At 37.0% G+C, this 21,863-nt stretch overlaps 1 protein-coding gene across 1 annotated transcript in view; it reads right to left on the minus strand.

Annotated features, from left to right (window-relative positions):
- The window catches only part of dpp6a (dipeptidyl-peptidase 6a), a 935,015-nt gene that overhangs the window by 71,640 nt on the left and 841,512 nt on the right, over positions 1-21,863 (minus strand). Inside the window, exons 9-14 of the mRNA XM_028804164.2 lie at positions 15,132-15,286; positions 7,950-8,047; positions 4,725-4,848; positions 4,009-4,047; positions 1,395-1,502; positions 65-156 (exon numbers count right to left, since the gene is read on the minus strand). Of these exons, the coding sequence (XP_028659997.2) occupies positions 65-156; positions 1,395-1,502; positions 4,009-4,047; positions 4,725-4,848; positions 7,950-8,047; positions 15,132-15,286 (616 nt within the window). The remainder of the gene's footprint in view (positions 1-64; positions 157-1,394; positions 1,503-4,008; positions 4,048-4,724; positions 4,849-7,949; positions 8,048-15,131; positions 15,287-21,863) is intronic.

Here is a 21,863-nt window from a genome sequence, read left to right on the forward strand (position 1 = left end):
TAGTTACATTAAATGAGAAGAAAAAAACAAAATGCCAGCAATTTATAGAAAGAGGAATGCTTACATGATTTGTCTGGCTTCATTGTATGCCAAAACCTCTGTCACATCCCAGTCTCCAGACGTTATCGATTGTAAAGTATCAGTACTAATGTTTGGCTTGTGAAACAAATACATATATATAAATATGGATATTACTAAACATTGCATTTGTCAATAACTTCTATGTTCAAAAAGCACAGAAAAAACAATTCATGAAAGATTGGAGCATCCCTAGGTAATGAAGTATGTACAAATCCCTGAAATGTTACTTGTATAAAAACTACTTCAAATACAAAATTGTCCTTTTAATATTAAAGAATACCAGATTTGTTCCAACCCAACCATATACAGTACACAATCTGGTGCCTGTTTCAGTTGTATACAAACACCCAAAAGTGTGCTTGGAGTTGTACAAATAATAAACAGAATATGGTGTCTCAAGAAGAGAAAAAAAAACATGAAATTCATTTGATGGCATCGATTAATATGTTTTCTGTTCCTAAAGAATTTAAAAACCTTTTAGTTTCCATTACTGCAATAACTGTCATTATTATACTTTACTCTTCTTTTCCACCAAAGTACAAGTAATCCCTACATTTAACAGATTGTCTGCAGTATGCAATAAATTAAACCAATTTGGGATTATACCATTTTTTAGATATGTCTAGTACATTTCTGAAAATCTGAAAACAGGCTGTGTATTTTTTTTATCTGCAGTGAGGTGAAGTGAGAGACCTCTAGGCATACCCAGTTTCTGTAAACTGTAAAGGCCAGTTCATGGTAAATTAGGTTTCCTAAAAGATCTGAAGTTTTTCTGTTTAAAATCTGACATATACAGGTAGTTAGGTTTCTTGAAGTAAAATGACACTCACTGAACAAAGATTGGAGTTGTACAAATTTAAATATCAGTTAAGAAGTAAGATCTTTAATTTGCACTACAAAAATCCTAACTTTTCAAGGTTGTACTGAATCCTTGTCCCTAACATGGTTAGAAGTACAACTACAACCTAGGCAGAATCAGGGCAGAGAAACCAAAAGAAAACTACAACAACTGACAAAAATTTACTGAAAATTACAGAATCTTTTAAAGTTTCCACCAAAGAAGACCTAAAGGTACTGTGTGATTTTGTTGGATAAGGGTGTTACAAAAAAAGTGAAATTCACAAACATTTAATGCTCAATACTTGACAATATACATTATTGTAACATGATAAAGAATTAACTGAGGCCAGCTAGTTGACCAGAACAGAGCAGAAGACTCTTAGGAGGCATTCTTTGCATTTACTGGTTTTCAAGAGTTTCATAATAACTTAGCTACTATGAATAAAATGTTTAAAATGGATCAGTAAGCTTACTTGTGAAGAAGCCATTGCAATATGAAAAAACTTCCCTCTGCCGCCTTGTGGTATTGCTCTTATGAAGAAAAACTTCTTTCCATCTTTGGAAAACACTGGAGCTTCATTCTTTCAAATTCAAATAAAATATGGTACGTTTAATAAATTATTGTAATTATTTAACATCACTCAAATAGAAAGGAGTCCAATACAGCCCATTTTTATATAAAGCTTAAATAATTATTGCATATTTATAATTCTACCTAATTTGCTAATAGACAAATGTACATTTCACATTAGTAATATTATAGGAAATCACTGAATTAAAGATTTTTCAATATAGTTCAACCGATTGTGCTATAAAATAATACATATTAAAGTACATTTACTTATATGATATTTATTATGTACACAAATAAAATAAAATGAACAGGAAACTGAATCAAATGAACAACTTTAATAATATGAAATTTGAAACTAAACACATTGGTTGAAATGAAAAAAATAAGCGGCATAGATAGACACACTGGTACAGGGTGGATTAAAGCCTCTGTTCATGTCGACCTTTAAGGATCTATTATGCATATTATTTCTTTCACTTCATTATCCAGCATATGATCTAGTAGGGCAAACAACTGACAGCAAAAATCTTGATTTAATTAAAAAGTTTCTACAGCAGTTATTGCTGGTATACGTCACACTGTTTTTGAAGGAAACAGGGATAAGTACTGGACTAAACTGAACCAAAAACAATGTGCCTAGAGTCTGTAACAAGCCAAACACGATACAACTTGTTTGAAAATGATAGGTCAATTTATTCAGAAGTCAAATGTTCTGTCTGTGTTGGGATGTAGTCATCATAGGGGGTTCTATATAACGCAAAACAAAACACATAATTTTCCAAAGAAAATTGTAATTTTAACGGACATGAGACACACATACAGACATTATCTTTTCTTGACGTTTTGAACACTGTAGAATCATAATCTGAACTTAACTTGATATAAAATGTTTGACCCCATCCCTAATCTGTCACTTACATGGCATTAAAAATGAAGTAGGTTGATATAGAAATATATAGGAAGTGCCAGGTGCAAATATGGTTGCAGAAAACTATTTTTCCAATGTGTATTAATACAGACATAGATATTACTGCTTTAGTTTGGTTTTTTAAATGTTTTTTTAACATGTTTAATGGGGTTTTGGACTTATAGCTCTTATAGCTTTTAGCAGTTTACAACTTACGAGGTCACTTCCACTGGAGTGTTTAACACGAGATTGGAAAGTAAAACCTGACTTCAGAACAAGAGGTGAATTGCAGTGATCTGTTTGGAATGGTAATGTCACCTTGTCGTAGTCTCTACTTTCACTAAAAAGCACAACTGGACACTTGAACTACCAGCAGGTTATAGGGACTAATCAAAAAAGTAGAATAGTTTATTAAATTGAAGTGAGTTCTGTATGGGTTAGTTTTTAAACTGGACACACAAGACAGCACAGCTTTATGATCCTAAAAATGGACAGCATCCATCCATTCATTATCCAACCTGCCACATCCTAACACAGGGTCACGGGGGACTGCTAGAGCCAATCCCAGCCGACACAGGGCGCAAGGCAGGAAACAAACCCCGGGCAGGGCGCCAGCCCACCGCAGGGCACGTAGACACATACACACACACACCAAGCACAATTTAGGATCACCAATGCACCTAACCTGCATGTCTTTCGACTGTGGGAGGAAACCGGAGCACCCGGAGGAAACCCACGCAGACACGGGGAGAACATGCAAACTCCATGCAGGGAGGACCCGGGAAGCGAACCCACGTCTCCGCAGTTTAAAATTCTGCCCCACACTTTACAAACACCATTAAATATACGTGGGTTGAGGTATGTAAGCGGGCAGCACAAATCAAGAAATATGACAAATGTCTTATTGATTAAAGATTAAGACTGGCCAAAAGCCAGCAAAAAGGTTTCTGATAGACATTTTTTAGTGCCAAAACATGACACAGTCAATGGGGTAACTTATGAAAATGAAAATACAATAAGATCTTTGTAAGGTGAGTTTGTGAGATTTTTAACACCCAAGTTCTTATTTTATGGAGCTACTTAAAATGGCACCAGGGTCACTTCACACCTATTAGGCTCTGGCTCCCCTATCACCTTAAATCAGATTATGTGGACTAGAAAACGAATGGATGGATGGATGCTTGGATGGATGGATTGGTGAAGATATATTCAAAAACTATTGATCCAGAACTGATATGGTTTAATGTAAAATGGAACAATTAACTTATTTCAAATATTTTCACATTACTAAAAAAAACAAGTATTCTAGGATGAGTTTAATAACATATTTGAAGATAACAGTTAAGACAGGCAGTTGCCTAATGGTGTTCAATACATATTACTTTTACACAGATGTTCACTGCAGTAATGATGAAAGTGTAAGGAGTTCAGCTTCCCTGCAACCAGGGATTTCTGCTTATAGATTTCTTCACTGGTGTGTAGTCACATATCTGCCTTCAGTTGCATTAAAGAAAAGATAGTTAAGAAAATGTCGAGACTTACTTGGCTGAGCTAAAATCTGCTCTATTTTGTTAAACTAACCAGAAAAGGTTACTATTGGTCTCACCTGTCTGTGCAGCCAACCTTCGCTCTCATCTTCATGTTTCTGAAAAGATAATGAGGAATATGATACACTAAGAAGGCTTAAATTTGACCATGTCTGGCCTAAAAAAATAAATTTTGGCTGAAAATTCTAATTAATAAGTTATTGAAAAATATGACTTTTACACAGTTCATAAGCAAATGTTTTACCTTTCTAATTTGTGTATTAGTTGTCTAAGTTTTGTCTGCTAAGTGCTGAAAAATACTTCTTGCAATTAAACACTACTATATTTTTATTATGAGGAATTATTGTTGTTGTGCATACTAATGATTTAGAGATCTGGCAGAGTACCACTCTGAAAACTAAGTGATGCTTTGTACAGTTAAAGGTCAGCCATAACATGACCCATTCCTTAGTGGAGCACTGTCTATTTGTAAATGATTTTAATTGCTTCAGACATAAATTAAGGCTGAAAATCAAACTGAATACCATTTCATGATGTATATATTGCTATTTTTATACCAGTGCTCATCAAACATTTTACTTGCTGGAAGTTGTTTAGGGGGCAACCCACATAAAGAGGACGAGTTAAAAAACACAATGAAGTTAACTAATAATTAAAATGATCCCCTGTGGTAAAACATGGCTGTAATCATATGTGCCTGTTTGGCTCATTATTTACAAATGACACTTTTTTGATACAATGCATTGCAGATAACAGAAAAAAATTCCAAACAAACCTTAGTACAAACTCCAGTGGTGACGTCGCACAGAGTCATCACAGAGATGTTTTGGGCTCTGTTCAGCCAGTTCACAGCAAGCTTTGTACTTGTTGCCCATTTCACCATGGTAATGTAATATTCCCTAATGAGAGATATTATTTGCATTATTTTCTCAGTTTAACCCCAAGGTCTTCATTATATATACTCAGGACCCGTCATCAGTCCTAGAACATTACTGTGACACTACATAGCTAGAAACACAGAAAGTAAGGAATGTGTTATCACAGAATCATGAATGTATACTCCAGCATACCGTACAATTTAATTTATTTTATACTTATGAAGCTTTCCTTGTGGAATTATTATGAGTTATGCAGTATACTTTTTGTGTGGAACTTTTGACCCACTGTACATATTATTCAGTGAGTCCAACAACATCCAAAAACCTTTGAAATGATAAATGAAAGAAAAATGAGGCAATAATTTAATGAGCTGATTACTTCCATTTATATTAAAAGTAATATTTCAGGGGGTTTAATAATATAGTATGATGAATGAGGTTAGTTACTACTTTTATATTAAGATTTGGTGCAAGAAAAAAATTGTTAAGAAGTATATAGTTTTGTTTTTAAACATTACGTTCTGAAGAGCACAAAATGTGTAGAAGTACATTGCATATTAACTTGTTAAGTACATTTTTCTTACTATTAAGATATATTTTTCATTCTTTTAATTAAGAATAATCAGGTTTTTTCTTCATTAAAAGAATCATACTGTATAATAAAAAGCAGAGAATCTGAGAATAGCAAAACAAAATTTTTGTTTGGTTAGACATAGCAATTAAAGAGTAATTTAAAGATTCCTGGTTTATGACAGTGTTGAAAACAGCAGCCAAACATGGCACAATATCTGGTTTGCGCCCCATTGAGTGAATTTTTGTTTTCTAACTTGAAGTAGTAGAATACATCTGCCTCACACTGTACTATATCAGATAGAAAACAGCACTCTTAGTTGAGAAAAATAAGATGAAAATGTAATAGAGAGCGTAACACTTTACTTAAGGTACTGGAAAAATGCATGTATTACTCATTAACTATTATGTAACAAGACCTTAACAAGGGCTTCTCTTGGTCTTCATAACACTTACCGAACATCAGAAGATAAGTTATTCATCTCTGTTCAGTGTGGCATATTGACATGCAGATAAAAGTACAAGAGACTTTCAAAAAATTTCTGTACTTTTTTTAAACTGTTTATTAAGACTTTCAAAAACAAATTCACAAATCATGTCTACATAGTCACCTTTGTTTGCGATGCATTTTTCCCAGCATAGTACCAACTTTTTAATGCCCAATTACTACTCCTCCCACCTTCACCGTTTCCCACGAAAATATAAAAGTACAGAAACTTTTTGAATGTCCCTCATACTTGTAAATATGAAGGATTCACAGGTCTTCTACTAAATATGTAATATCAAGAGAAATGTGTTTCAGTTAAGCACCTTAGACCAGCCTAAAGTGATGTTTTGTTAGTAGGTCACATTTTAGAGATCAATGAAAACTTTATTGATGCTTTGTAAGAGTTATGAAGACACAAAGAAGTGTTTGTTAAGGTCATCTTACATAATATTAAACAAGTAGTAAATTCATTTTTGCAGTACCTAAACGAAAGTGTTACAGCAGAGAGAATACAGAAGTGGTTATGACAGCTAATAGGATGTTGGGTTACAAATGACATTGTATCGAGTACAAACAGGGAAGTTACACTTAAGTTGTACAATCTCAGCTTTTGGTTGAATACGCTTTTTCTTGGATCTGCCCTACTTTGCCTGCTTGGGCAAATGAATAAGTCAAATATAAATGGTTTCGGGGACTTCATGAAAATTTTCTATAACAGAGTCACATTGGAAATACTTTCCTATTACTGGTTTCAGTTTACCTTTAACAATATTATTTCTGAATGTTTCCTAACAAAATGACAAACATGGTTATCAATCAATCTTTGTGTTACTGGCTATTAGATTTTCATTCTAACAGGTGGTAGGTGGTAAAGCTCAAGGATAGGTTGCTGTATCATGGGGTTGCTTCTTATCACCAGTTCTTTATTCATTGCACATAATGACTGTGTTACACATATGGATTCTATAGGAACTGCCAGATTCTCTGATGGTGCCACTCTAGTGAATCTCATTACACAGATTTTGACTAGTTTCCATGTACAAATGAGGTAACAGAATTGGTTGCAAGATGTAGCCTTAATAATGTGGAGTTAAATATCAAGCTAATAAAATAATTTGTGGTACAACGCCACTCTTTTCTTTATAATTCAAAAGCCGTTTTGTAGAGGTATTAGGGAATTTAAAAATATTGGGCACCAGCACTTACAGTAATGTGAATGGTAAATATCTTTTATAGTCAAAAAGCTCACCAGAAGCCTTATTCTTCCTGAGTTCATCAAAGATTATTTTCTACAAAAAATGTTCTGACCTTTGACATAAATGTCTGATATAGTGATCTTTTTGTTTTAGACAACAAGACACCTAGATAGAGTTGTGGGCACACTTTTAACATTAGGTTGCCACTGATTAACTTTTGGTTCACTCTGCTTGTTGCAGACTGAAACATAAATTCATTAAGAAGATGATATCTGAGTCAGCATGCTCCATTCACCTCCTGTTCATCTTGTCTTCTTCTGGTAAATGGCTTAGGTTAATCGGGAACAAGACTACTAGATTTCATAATAGCCCTTAACCACAAGCTGTAAGATACATCAACATAATATCTTGACTTTAAACATCTTCTACAGTAATTTAAGAAACATGTTTTTGTTAAATAACCTGTTTGTAGGCTGTTGAGGAATGATGATTAATGTTGACCGTAGGCTGTATATCATACTGATCTATTATTTGTAAGAGCTTTACTAAATCAAATTTCATGAAAGTGACATTATGTCAATAAAGTGTTGAGTTAGTAACTGTTGACTGATTATACAGAAGACATATTTGAATGGAATAACATTGCATAAAACCACACAAATGGCCTTATCCATATTTTTAATAACATTTTGAGTAGGAACAATAGCTACAACTACAATAATAAAGGTAACCTCAATTATTCGACACCTCCATTTTTTAGTCGTCTTACTTTGTGAGCTTTAGGGTGTGAGACTGCAATTCAATATGACACCAAACTGAGGTTTAGAAAGATATTAAAATTAACTTCAGCATATATTCATTCCGTTTACCTTATCCTTTTATCATCGGGGCGTTTCATTTCCACAGTGTGTGGTGGCCCATTGAGATTAACCACATACAAGGAAATTGTTGGATTTTCTTTTCCAGCCTTTGAAAAAAACAAAAATCGATACAAAAAGATCATTACCTAATTTCAGAAAGAAGGTTAAGCATTTGGAATAAAGTAGAGCTTTAAAAGTCAGTCATAAAAAGGAAGAATAGTGGTAGACAAGTTAAATAATGCTGAGTGATTTATTGCACCTTTTACTGGCTTCTGTAGTGACACTACCGGCTCCATGAACAATAATTTTTTAACCAAATAACTTACCTTTATAAAAAAGTAAAGAAGATTATAAACAAACAAGTAACTCTGAAAGGTACATATGGCCATGCTTCAAGTTGCATCTTTGTAATTAGAGCAGGTGGGACACTGTTTTCCTCATCTCCCAGCAGATGGCAATGTTGTACAAAAGGGACTGAGGGAGGAGTGAGAGTGGCCCTTCACAAGGTTATAGGCTTTGCAGATTCAATATGTTATAAAGATGTCTTTAATGGAGGACAGAGAGGTCCCATTGATCTTTTCTGCTGTGTGCACTATCTGTTGTAGGACCTTACAGTCAAAAATACAACAGTTCCCAAACCTGTCAGTGAGGCAGCTAGTCAGAATGCTCTCAATGGTGTCCTGTAGAATGTGGTTACAATGAAGGAGGTAGGCTTGCCTCTTCACCCAAAACAGGTAGTGGAGACAATGCTGAACCTTATTGTAGTGTTAATTGACCAGGTATGGTCAGCTTTCAGGTGCACACCAAGCAATTTTGTGCTCTTGAACAATTCCACCACAGAGCCAACAATGTACTGTGGGGTGTGGACCGCATGGCTCTTCCTGAAGTGAACAATAATCTCTTTCGTCATGTCTACATTAATAGACAGACTATTGCGATAGCACCAGTGTGCCAATCTCTACACATCTCCATTCTGTAAGTTGTCTCATTCCCATTGCTGATGAGACGATCCACTGTTGTGCCATCCGCAAACTTTATAATGGTGTTAGAGCTGTACACAGCCCACCAATCATGAGTCAGCAGAGTGAACAGAAGTGGGCTGAATACACAGCCCAAGGAAGCATCAGTGCTCAGTATGATGGTACTGGAGATGGTGCTTCTTACGCTGACTGTCTGGGGTCTTTTCGTTAGGAAGTCCAGGATCCAGTTGCATAGGAAAGTATTGTAGCCTAACAGACCAAGCTTTCTTATGAGTTTCTGAGGGAGGATGGTGTTGAAAGCTGAACTGAAGTGAATGAAAATCATTCTAGGATACTGTAAGTGCCTCTTTTGTGCAGATGTCACAGGACCAGACGAAGAGTAGATGTTATGGCATCTTTAGTGGAATAGTTTGGGCAATAGACAAATTGGAGAGGGTCATGTGATGTGGAAAATTCAGCTTTCAAGTGGCTCAAAACTAGCCTCTTGAAGTGTTGTAGAGAAAAACAAGCAGAGTCTTCAGAAAGGCAGTCAGAATTTAGACTTTATTGCACAGCATAGGAAACCACTTCAGAGCACATAAAGCCATCTCAGTTCATGAAATGAGCCCAGAGTGTTTGGTGAGCCTCAAATGTATTACAATTCTTATCACAAAATGTCCCCCCTTCACACCAGTTTCCCAACATCTACTTTACAGGGTTTCTCGTGGTGATGACCCCACTCAGCTCCTTTTCTCATAACAATCACCTGGGGCCTCATGTATAAACGGTGCGTACGCACAGAAATGTTGCGTACGAACATTTCCACGCTCAAATCGCGATGTATAAAACCTAAACTTGGCGTAAAGCCACGCACATTTCCACGGTAACTCATACCTTGGCGTACGCAATTTCTCCGCTCGGTTTTGCAGACTGGCGGCACCCAGCGTCAAAGCAGTGCTACTGTTCCTGTGTGGTTACCCTTTCTTAGATCCACATCCACGGCGGTGGCTTTATCAAATACACTGAAATTAACCGCATATCGTTCATAAATTTAATGCATCTGATTGTAATTAACCTGTAACAATATAATGGTCCACAGAATGGTCAAACTACTGTTCCTGTGTGCTCATCCTTTCTTTCTTAGCTCCACATTCCTGACGCGGCTTTATAAATACACTGAAATTAACTGCATATTGTTTATTAGTGTAATGCATCTGATTGTAATTAACCTGTAGCAATATAATGGGCCAGGGAATAGCCATAGTATTCCAAATACCATAACTGCTTTAGCGTTGTTACGCTCACTGCATCTTGTTCTTCTTTTTGCTGCTCCCGTTAAGGGTTGCCACTGCAGATCATCGTTTTCCATATTACTCTCACTGCACCACTCGGAGTATTTATATCACTGTATCTGAGTGTGAATCACAGCAGCAGATGATTGGAAAGAGAATTATCGATATACAGTTTCAAGTACACACTACCTCAACCACGGCAAAAAGCGTCAAAGCCTTTCTTGTACGGACCTCGCGTTTCAGAAACAGTTTCATCCCAAGAACTATAAACGCACTCAATCAGTCCATCAAGTGCTCCTTGTAGAACTGTTTGTACTTATAAGTACAATCACCTCACTGTAAACTTACACTACAGTTATAATATTGCACAACCTGCGCTATTTTATAAAGCGCATATGATGACAATATCATTTTTAAGATGAAATGCAGCAAAATATGTTGCTTATAGTATACAGATAAAACTTTAACTTCATTTAAATAATCTGTATTGTTAATAATTAAACATGTGAGGACACGGTCCCGCAGCGTATAGCTAGTTCAAGGATAGCTCCTGCCTTGCGCTGTATTCTTGCTGGTGCTGACGTGACACTGGAAGGATAGACGAATAGAATAATTAAACATGTACTACGAAGATATTTCAATGTTCCTTAAAAGTTTTGAAGAATCGGCGTTCTAAGCTTACAAATGGCTTAACGTCTATTACAGAGCTGATTGTGTGGCGATTGGAGAAAGAAAAGTATGGACAGGAATTGGAGGTTAGTACGTTTGAAAGAGACAGTACTTCTGTAATAAATTATTTCATCGAAGGTCGCACATGGTGCAGCAAGCCTCTTGCGTGAGATATGAACAATCACTGCGCCACCGTGATCCAATGTTTAATAACATGCTTTCATTCCTATCATCATGAAAATGATTTCACGTATACATCTCAGTATTTTAATTATTCAGAGAGCTGTAATATCTCGAATGTAATGCATTCTGTGTCCTGTCGGAGAAAGAGAAAGAACGGAAGCACACATAGTGATTCACACACATAGAGCACATAGAAGATCAAACACAGAACAAAGCATTTAACATGCTACTTGAGAAACTAGTAAAATAAATGATTTTAAGATGAAGTTCATGATGTTCTACTTTAATGGCAAAATAAACTACGTGATTAAAGTGGAAATTTCGAGATTAAAGTTGACATTTCGTGCTTTTTTCCCACTGTGTGCCTATGTTTTTTGTTTGTACCCTAATACGCTTTCATATGACACTCAGACGGTGGGCTACGACTTGTCTTTTCACGGCGACTTTGATATGTGATTTCTTTTTTATTTCGGGCACTGTGCGACTTTGTGAATTTGATCTTTCGAGTTTTTCTGACACTCTGTCACTCGATCAACTTTCTTTTGTTGATTATACCACTGTTTAAACCAACAAATAGTACGTTTTTCCTTTGCCTCCACTTGGTATTCGCTGAAATTCTTATATTTTCCCCCGTGCTTTTCCCATTGTCTTTTCACAGAAGGCTATTTATATTGATTTGCATATTCAAAGAGGCGTAATTCTGGGAGGAGTTGGGGCGGGACAGAAGGCGCGTGCACGTGCGTTACTTTTCACGCTGATCGGGATTTATGTAGTGGAAGAACGTGAAATTTTGCGTACGCACAGATTCCTGCATCTGGATTTTTTTGTGCGTACGCACAATCCCGCTTTTGTGCTTACGCCATGTTATAGTGTGAGTTCTACGCACGGCGTTATACATGAGGCCCCTGGTGTTGCAGACTTTCTCATAACAACATCCTTGCCCCCATAGACTTCCCCACAACAATCTTCTTCCCAGTAGACTTTCTCATGATAAATTTCCTTCCTAGTCCATCTTCTCATAAGAACCACTTTGGCTCAAAGGACATACTGTATTGCCACCTGGAGGTGAGCATCACCTGATCCTCCCTCCTTTTGTACCCACATCCTAAACCTGAGATATTAAAGATAGATGGCCTTTTAGTTAATCAGTTCTTACAATTAAGTTGGAATCAGAAGGACCAATGTGTGAAAACTGGACTGCTCAACTAATAATTCAATTAATGATTAATTGTTGCACCAGCATCCCTTATGTCTAGAATAATAGGCAGCTGTGCCAGTAAGTGGCAACATGCAGCCTCACTGATGATGGCCAAGCTGCAGACAGCATCAACACAGTGCGTCCTGGTTGCTTGAAAGAAAGGAAAAAAATACAAGCCTTAACAGTTGATTCTTAAAGCTAACTAGTTTATTATGTTCTGCTGTAACTTTGTTAATTATCATTATGATAGATAAAGACGCCTTGGCATATGAACTTAAATGGTATCTAAAATATTCATCTGTATGCGTATTAATGTAAAAGCCTGTGAACACAGACGGTTGAAATGTTAAGCAGTGACGCGCAGTGGCACGCTGTCTGACTTACAAGCACAAAGGCTAAGCTGCTGCTCACTTCACAGGCATCTATTTGCAAAGGTAAAGTCCCCAGCCTTCAATAATCAACTCTTAAGCCCCTATATAGCTCCTATATAACCCCTATATAATTACTAACCCTAACCTTACTCTAACCTTAAAGTCTGCAAACTACAACCCTAATCTTAAAAATGTAATGGGGGACCCTGATGTTAATTAGTATTTTATGGTCATATTATTTTACACCTACCACTACCCCTTTCCTAAACTTAAAATCAATAATACCAGCCGTAATCTTAACAATAACCCTAATGTTAAATTAATATTGGGGGCCAAAAATTAACCCTAGAGACCCAGATAAAAATCTTTATTTTTTTTTATATAGTGCCTTTCTCTAGTATAATGGGATGGATGGCTGATGCTGTATATCCCGATAGAGGAGGATTGGTATAGCTTTTAATTAATTTATTTTGAGGTTCAGATAGATCTGAAGGTTTTTAAATCTATATTAGATCAGATCTGTAAAAGACAGTATATTTTAATTAGTAATAGGAGTGTATTATTCTCCTTATAAAGGATATTTAGGGCATGAGTTTATTTATTTATTTATTCTATATATTTTAAGGTGAAAAAAGTATTTTTATATAACTGTATGGTCACTGAGATATAAAATATATTCTATATGGAATCTAAGTATGCCAGAGCATGGCATTTCGCCCATATCTCTTCATTCTCTCCTAACTCTAACCCTAATAAATCTAAATGCTAATATGAGTGCTTGTATGTTTATGCGCTAGCTTGAGAGCTTGCCTAGTTCTCACACAAGTAAAGGCCCTGAATGCCAGTGACAGATTTGTTTAGTCTTCTGTCAGTGAGAGGCTCAGAACCTGAATTCCCAAAACAAAATCTGCCTGCTTGCTTCTTCAGAGAACATAACGTCCTTGACTCACAAAAGTTCAAAACAAAGCAAGGAGAAAGGCAGGCAGGCTTAGGCCCTTCTGCTAAAGCAAATTGTGCCCTTTTAAAGCTGCCTTAGGTCTAGACTTTTCACAGCTAATAGCACTAAAACTAATAATAAAAGGATATTAATCCTTAATCGAAATTCTTAACAAAAGCACTTCATGATGACTGGTGTATGTGATATAGGATGATAGTAATTGAGGCAAGAGACACAACACTTCTTTGGTATGGGCATGATGGCGGTAGTTCTGAAGCATGTGGGGTGGACTGTCTGCTTCAGTGAAATGTTGAAGATGTCCCTAAAGTTATTCGTCATTTGTTTTGTACAAACAATGAAAACTTGGCCAGGTATGTTGTTTGGTCCAGCAGTTTTGCTACACCTTTATCTGTCCGAGAGTTGGTTTGAACCATTTAAACAGTGTTCTGCATGCAGACAGTAGTAAAACAGAAACATGATCAGAATAGCCAAGATGTGGGCAGGGACATTTTAGCCTGTAGAGTAATAACAACAACAACATTTATTTATATAGCACATTTTCATACAAAAGATGTAGCTCAAAGTGCTTTACATAATGAAGAAAAGAAAAATAAAAGACAAAGTAAGATATTAAAATAAGACAACATTAATTAACATAGAATAAGAGTAAGGTCCGATGGCCAGGGAGGACAGAAAAAAAAAAAAACAGACGGCTGGAGAAAAAAATAAAATCTGCAGGGGTTCCAGGCCACGAGACCGCCCAGCCCCCTCTGGGCAGTCAGTCACAGTAAGCAATATATATGGTTCAGATAAAACACAGCACACCAGCATGGCTCACCAGCATCATTATCTTCATCAGCAAGAAGGCATGGAAAGTTTATCAGTACTGATGGAAAAAATGATGCAAATCACAGAGAAAAACTTAATAAAATGTGTAATACCTTATCAGAAACTAAACAAAAATCAAAATACTGATCCATGGGGAGGAATAATTAAAAATGTATTGTATTTTTAATTATTTAAATGGTAACCGTTTTTCTTCCTTTTCAGTAAAAGTTCTGTGAGCATGGTTGTGTGACTCATAAATAAAATTCCCCAATGTGAAGCACCAATGCATGCTGTGAGGCTCTCAGATATGAAAAAGAGAATGTGAGTTCAGCACTTCTTCAAGTCACTTTATTAAAGCTATCAGTGGTTAAAAGAATTCCAACACAGACCATGCCAAACACTCTCCCATGTAATCTTATTTTAGAATCTCCCTCAAGTTCCTCATAATGAGAGAGATAGACTGGAATGCTGTACTGATCCTCTCTCTGCTGCTCACCCCATAAAAATCTTTTTAATAACAGAGATCACCAAAAGCAATGTTCTTCAAGTATTTTTCTATTACTTATTTCCAAATATGAATGTTTTTATTTCAATTAAGCCAAACTCAGGATACACTTTGATATTAAAACTGCTTATTTTTGATGGAAATGTATGAATGTAAAACAGCCTCAAGTGTTAACTTGACATACATTTAAATTTTTGCAGTTGCTGTATTCTCTCACAAATGACGTGATTTAAACATTTTAATGTATACCTTTGGATAATGGTACTCCTTCCCAACAGGGTATATGGAGCTTGTATAAACTGGGATCTCCATCCTGGGCACCAGTGTGTCATTGATTGTAGCATACGCCATTCGAGCACCATCTGGAGACCACCAATGAGCAATATGGGTTCTGAAAATCTCTTCTGCAGATAGAAAAAGAAAAAAGATATCAGTTTATTTATTGTTTCCACTGGGCAGGAAAACAGTAAAGTTTTGAACAGCAGCTAGCATATGGTATAGAAGAGCTAAAAAAAAAACATCCGGGTGACTGTCTGAAGCCAGGGAGAAGCAGACAAGAAAAGAAAGGGGAAAGAGAGATTAATATACAGTATCAGTATTTTTCACAGTTGCTTTTGTTTGTAGATAGCAGCTACTTGACACAAATACATTTTGTAGCAATATTCAGGGATATACCACATCTTAAATCTTTGTTTCTAGGTTTACTTAAAATTTACTTAAGCACACAACAGAAAGTGGAAACTTGAGGTTAGTGGAGATGCTTCACAACACTTTATTTATAGTTTCAAAAGCTGCCTTTCCTTGTTCTCCTTAGTTTGGAGGTGGTCTCCAGTTACCTCCCACCTCCAAAACAGATTCAAGTGAAGTGGATTAACAAAATTGTACCTGTATGTGGTTTGATGTTTTTTTCAGGTAAACTCCTATAGTGTCCATGTTTGGGTCTGTCTTACTTTTAATGTTGTTGGGATAGGCTCTGACCTGCTGTGGCCTTGAATTAGAAAAAGCTGTTTTGGATAGTGAGAGAATAAATATACAGGGTAGCCCACAAAAAAGGGGCCATGAAAAAAAAGTGTGCAAAGAGTGTACATGAACATGCTGAAACGGGCACAGAGATGTATTAACGCACAAGGAGATCACTTTTAGCATCTTCTGTAAATGTGAGTACCAAATCTGATAAATTTTCTCTTCACCATGTAATGCAGTCATCTCGGTGGAGGCGAGCCACTTTTTCGTGGGCCACCCTGTATTAAAGACATACCAGTAACGGAGCACGAGTACACTTGACTTGAGCATTCCCAGTTTTCATACTCTTTCTATGTACGCTCACCATTCGTTTGCTCAGAGGCTGACATGCTTGCTGCATCCTGAGCAGCTGTTCTTTTCTCCACCCTAGTGGCCGGCTTCTTCTCTTCTTTCGTTGCAATCTTTTTATGTTAAAACTGATTAAGTCAGTGTTTGTGTTGCAATTACTTAGAACGTGTTCCCTGTGTTGGCTGGGATTGGCTCCAGCAGACCCCCGTGACCCTGTGTTCGGATTCAGCGGGTTGGAAAATGGATGGATGGATGTCTATAATATATAATATAATACAAATATATCCTTATTAATCATTTTGGGCTTGGAGGAAATATTTGAAAATTATTATCACTATTTTAGCTCACAAACAAATCATATCCAGTAATCATTTATTCTGTAGAATTGACTCTTCTCCTCTGACAGTACTTGCCTTCAAACCGAAGTGTGCTTTGGTTACTCTGAATGCAAGTTCTTTACATCTAGTTGCTGATTTTAATAGAAATTAGAAAAATATAGATTGGTGTGAAAATGCTAGTATATATATATATCACCTTTAGCATTTTATTCTGTTTGCAAGACAGAAGGAAGACAGGAAGGTTGCAATGTGCAAGAAAAAGCTTTGTCCAGCCAGCCAGCCAGCCAGCCATCATTATGCAGGTAAATATCCCTCACATTGAGTACTGTGCTATTTATTTATACATAGTGCAGTATTGTAAAAACCAACTTGCCGATCTGTATTTATTATTTAAGGAAATGCAAGAAGAATTAATCAGAGTAGTGCACAAGGACAATAATGTAATGAATCTATTTCAAGTGCAAACTAAAGAAATCCAAGGACTGCACATTTCTCAAATAAATTGGATGGTAAATTAACATTTAAGTGTGAGTTAATGCTTGGACATTGAATAATTCAACCTGGCATCCCCTTTAAATTGAGGGAGGAGAATGAATACTGGATGAGATGCAAGAGCAAAGGATAATCACCATAATACGTGTGAGAGAAAAGAATTCCTGTGAAGGTCAACAGAAGGGAAAGGATTAATATTTGTAAAACATAAAATTTTTTACACTGCTTCAGAAGCTGCTACAAAGAAGATGTAGCAAATGTATCTCTAGACTAAAGTACAAGCCCTACTCTGAGATGGGAAGGGAATTAATCTTCTTCAGTGCTGAATTGAGATGGCCATAAAGAAATTCTGTATGACTAAGGTATTCGCAATTCTCAGAGCCACCAATATAGCTGATCCAGCAGAATTTGTCAGCTAAATAGCCAACCATAAGGATAGCAATTGGAATTAAGGCGACTTGCTTACATGATAGAAACCAGGAAATACTTCTTAACAGTAATAGCTCAAATATGGAGTGTACACCCTAACAAGTAAATCATTTGGAGAAAACATCCATCCATCCATCCATTTTCCAACCCGCTGAATCCGAACACAGGGTCACGGGGGTCTGCTGGAGCCAATCCCAGCCAACACAGTGCACAAGGCAGGGACCAATCCCGGGCAGGGTGCCAACCCACCGCAGGACACACACAAACACACCCACACACCAAGCACACACTAGGGCCAATTTAGAATCGCCAATCCACCTAACCTGCATGTCTTTGGAATGTGGGAGGAAACCGGAGCACCCGGAGGAAACCCACGCAGACACGGGGAGAACATGCAAACTCCACGCAGGGAGGACCCGGGAATTGAACCCAGGTCCCCAGGTGTCCCAACTGCGAGGCAGCAGCGCTACCCACTGCGCCACCGTGCCGCCCCGGAGAAAACATTTACCCATTAAATATCAAACAAGATTGATGAACAGAAACAGCAACTGACTAGATGAAATGATTCAGTCTTTTGTGTACTTACATACAGTACACCTTCTGCATTATACCCAAAACCTATGTAGAGACAATGTAAAAAAAATAATGTAGAACAGTTTATGAAAATGATCAGATCCTCCTTTGGATATACCTAAATTGTAATATGCTTAACCAGTATATCAGTTTATAACTCTATTCTACTTTACTACTGATTAACATAGAGGATTGGTGCTTTTACTGAAATGTTTAAAAGGAAGAGATTGTAAAATTTAGATCATCAATAGGCACCTGACATCATAATATTTTATTTTAGTCTCCATAATAACTAGTGTGCATTTCTAAGAAGTAAAAACAACCACTAATTGCAAGATCTGTGATCAAGCACAGCAAATGTCACGGAGTTAGTTATATGTGTGTTGACATCATACCAGTGTACTTTTGCAGAAAGTTCACTGTCTGAATAATTCTATAAATACTCCACTTGAATAAAGTCGCTAAAATAAGCTCTTTTAATTTGTTTTCACACTAGAAGGTGTAAAGATGTACACTGTAATATCTTTGAAATTGATGTCAGCTTCATCCAATTAACATATTTTCTTACAGCAAGAATCAACAATTAAGCCTTTTGTAACACAAAAATGATTATAAGAACTGGAGGTTTAAATTTATAAACTAAAAAAAAAAACCTTGTCTTCTGGTTTAACAAATGCTGTTTTTTCAAGAAATGCTAGAAAGATTATTTTCCTTTATATCCTTTATATTCAACTGATCAGATAATCAGAAAAAATAAGAAACTTCTAAAGTAATTCAATATATGTAAAGGTTAAAACAAAAAGGTGAAGAATTGATCTGTCCATTTTTAGCTTCAATACACCACAATTTCTTATTAAATAATTTTTTTATCTGTCATCATAGTTACATTTGTATAATAATGTCTGATGATTAGTATCACTGAACTAAAACATATTACCATTGTTACTGGCATTTTTCCTTGATAGCAGGTCATCTCACTTTATTCAATTCTCTTTGTGCATGTTTCTTCTCTTAATGACATTTACATTACTTAAAAATGTTGTTTTTAACAACATTTATGTCTACTTGGTTATCTTTCTTTTTATTAGCACCTCAAGCATTCCTGTTATATCAGAATGTAACCAAGCTATTTATGTAATTTATTCTTTTGGTGTTGGATGTTGAATAAAAGCTTTCTGACTTTACTTTACTTACCATCTACAAGGTATTTTATAATATTTTTTAGTCTTTTCCCTTCATTTCTTACGTTTTTTATGTATATACTGTGTTTCACGCATCTTGAACTATTTGTTCTTTCTTTATTTGCTCCACATTACTTAACTCATAAGCTTTTCTTGATGTACATTTCTAATCGTATTCTTCGCTAACACTGGGGCGCCCTACACGCCAGCCACTTCACGTCTCTGCCACTCACGTTGTAAGGGGGGCGGGGCGCTGAGTGCATGCTAAGGAGATGCGGACGGATCAGCTGCGTATTCTGCTTGTCATGCTGTGCGTCGATCATTTAAAAGCCTGTACAGGAGCGGTCCTCGCTTTGCTCACAACCTGGGGCGTGCTACACACCATCCACTTTGCGTCTTTGCCTCTCGTTTTGAAGGGGGGGGCTGAACGCACGCTAAGGAGATGCGGACGGATCAGCTGCTGGCTTGCTGCTGTCTAGGTGTGTGTTCTGCTTGTTGAACTGCGCGTCGATCATTTAAAAGCCTGTACAGCAGCTGTCCTTTTCTCTCACTGCCTTGTCTCAACCCAAGATTTTTTTATTATAATAGAGAGATTTAATTTTAATATCAAACCTAACTTAATTCTGCTCTTTTTCCATTTTGTTCTGTCCTTCTTCAATTGTTTGCCTTTGGAATTTTTTACACTGATCTTCATAGCATGTATGTCTTTAAATTCCTTCCTCACAGTCCAAGGCATTTTTATTACTGCCCTTCAGTCCCCTTACTATAAGAATAAACTGTTCAAAAGAAAATCCATACCTTGTTTACTTTAATTTTAAAATAGTTCACCTTAAATGCATTAAAATGCCATTATATTGTGCTGTAAATCACCTTTGGTTGCGCTGCACATGTATCACAAAATAGTAAAGTATATGATAAGGATAAAACAAGGAATGAGATCATTTTAAAAAGGTACAAATAATAAAACAATACCATTAGACTGGCCTTCCAAAAGTTTTATGCCTTAAAATCTGATAGCATGAGTTTGCCAGTTAGACACTCACAAAGTACCAACAAAACCCTTCCTTTCAAACTGTGCTTTCCTTTACTTTGTTTCTTAATGTCTGCTCCCTTTATACCCCTGCTAGTGAACCCTTGACTCACATTTAACTTTCATAATCTTCTCTCAAACTCATCTCTCAACTGAATGGGCTCTGGTAGTGAGTGGCCATTTACATCCAATTTCTTGGATCAAAGATGAAAGGATTAAAATTTAGGGGCATGAAGTTGCATTATACTTCAATGGTCTTTGAGGGCACAGCACAATGACTACTGTTTTGGACACAAATAGCCAACTGAACTTCCTTGTTTAATATTGCACATACAGTTGTAAGAAAAGTCTGTGAACCTTTTAGAATTACCTATATTTCTGCATCTGCGGTGGGCTGGCGACCTGCCTGGGGTTTGTTTCCTGCCTTGTGCCCTGTGTTGGCTGGGATTGGCTCCAGCAGACCCCCGTGACCCTGTAGTTAGGATATAGCGGGTTGGATAATGGATGGATGGATGGATATATTTCTGCATCATTACTTATCTGGTCCTGTTCAGCCTATATACATCGGACTTCCAAAACAACTCGGAGTCCTGCCACGTGCAAAAGTTCACTGATAACACTGCTATCATGGGCTGCATCAGGAGAGGGCAGGAGGCGGAGTATAGGAACCTAATCAAAGACTTTGTTAAATGGTGCGACTCAAACCACCTACAACTGAACACCAGCAAAACCAAAGAGCTAGTGGTGGATTTTAGGAGGCCCAGACCCCTCACGGACCCCGTGATTATCAGAGGTGACTGTGTGCAGAAGGTACAGACCTATAAATACCTGGGAGTGCAGCTGGATGATAAACTGGACTGGACTGCCAATACTGATGCTCTGTGCAAGAGAGGACAGAGCCGACTATACAGTGATCCCTCGCTATATCGCGCTTCACCTTTCGCGGCTTCACTCTATCGCGGATTTTATATGTAAGCATATTTAAATATATATCGCGGATTTTTTGCTGGTTCGCGGATTTCTGAGGACAATGGGTCTTTTAATTTCTGGTACATGCTTCCTCAGTTGGTTTGCCCAGTTGATTTCATACAAGGGATGCTATTGGCAGATGGCTGAGAAGCTACCCAACTTACTTTTCTTTCTCTCTCTCTTGCGCTGACTATCTGTGATCCTGACGTAGGGGGTGTGAGCAGGGGGGCTGTTCGCACACCTAGACGATACGGATGCTCGTCTAAAAATGCTGAAAGATTATCTTCATGTTGCTACCTTCTGTGTGCAGCTTTTAAGTATGCTGCACGGTGCTTCGCATACTTAAAAGCTCAAAGGGCACGTATTGATTTTTGACTTTCTCTCTCTCTCTCTCTCTCTGCTCCTGACGGAGGGGGTGTGAGCTGCCGCCTTCAACAGCTTTGTACCGGCGGTGCTTCGCATACTTAAGCCAAACAGCCCTATTGGTTTGTTTGCTTTCCTCTCTGTTTCCTTTGAAGAGGAAGATATGTTTGCATTTTTTAATTGTGAGACAGAACTGTCATCTCTGTATTGTCATGGAGCACAGTTTAAACTTTTGAAAAAGAGACAAATGTTTGCAGTGTTTGAATAACGTTCCTGTCTCTCTACAACCTCCTGT

This window comes from Erpetoichthys calabaricus, chromosome 6, assembly GCF_900747795.2.
Source record: "Erpetoichthys calabaricus chromosome 6, fErpCal1.3, whole genome shotgun sequence".
Lineage (NCBI taxonomy): Eukaryota > Metazoa > Chordata > Cladistia > Polypteriformes > Polypteridae > Erpetoichthys > Erpetoichthys calabaricus.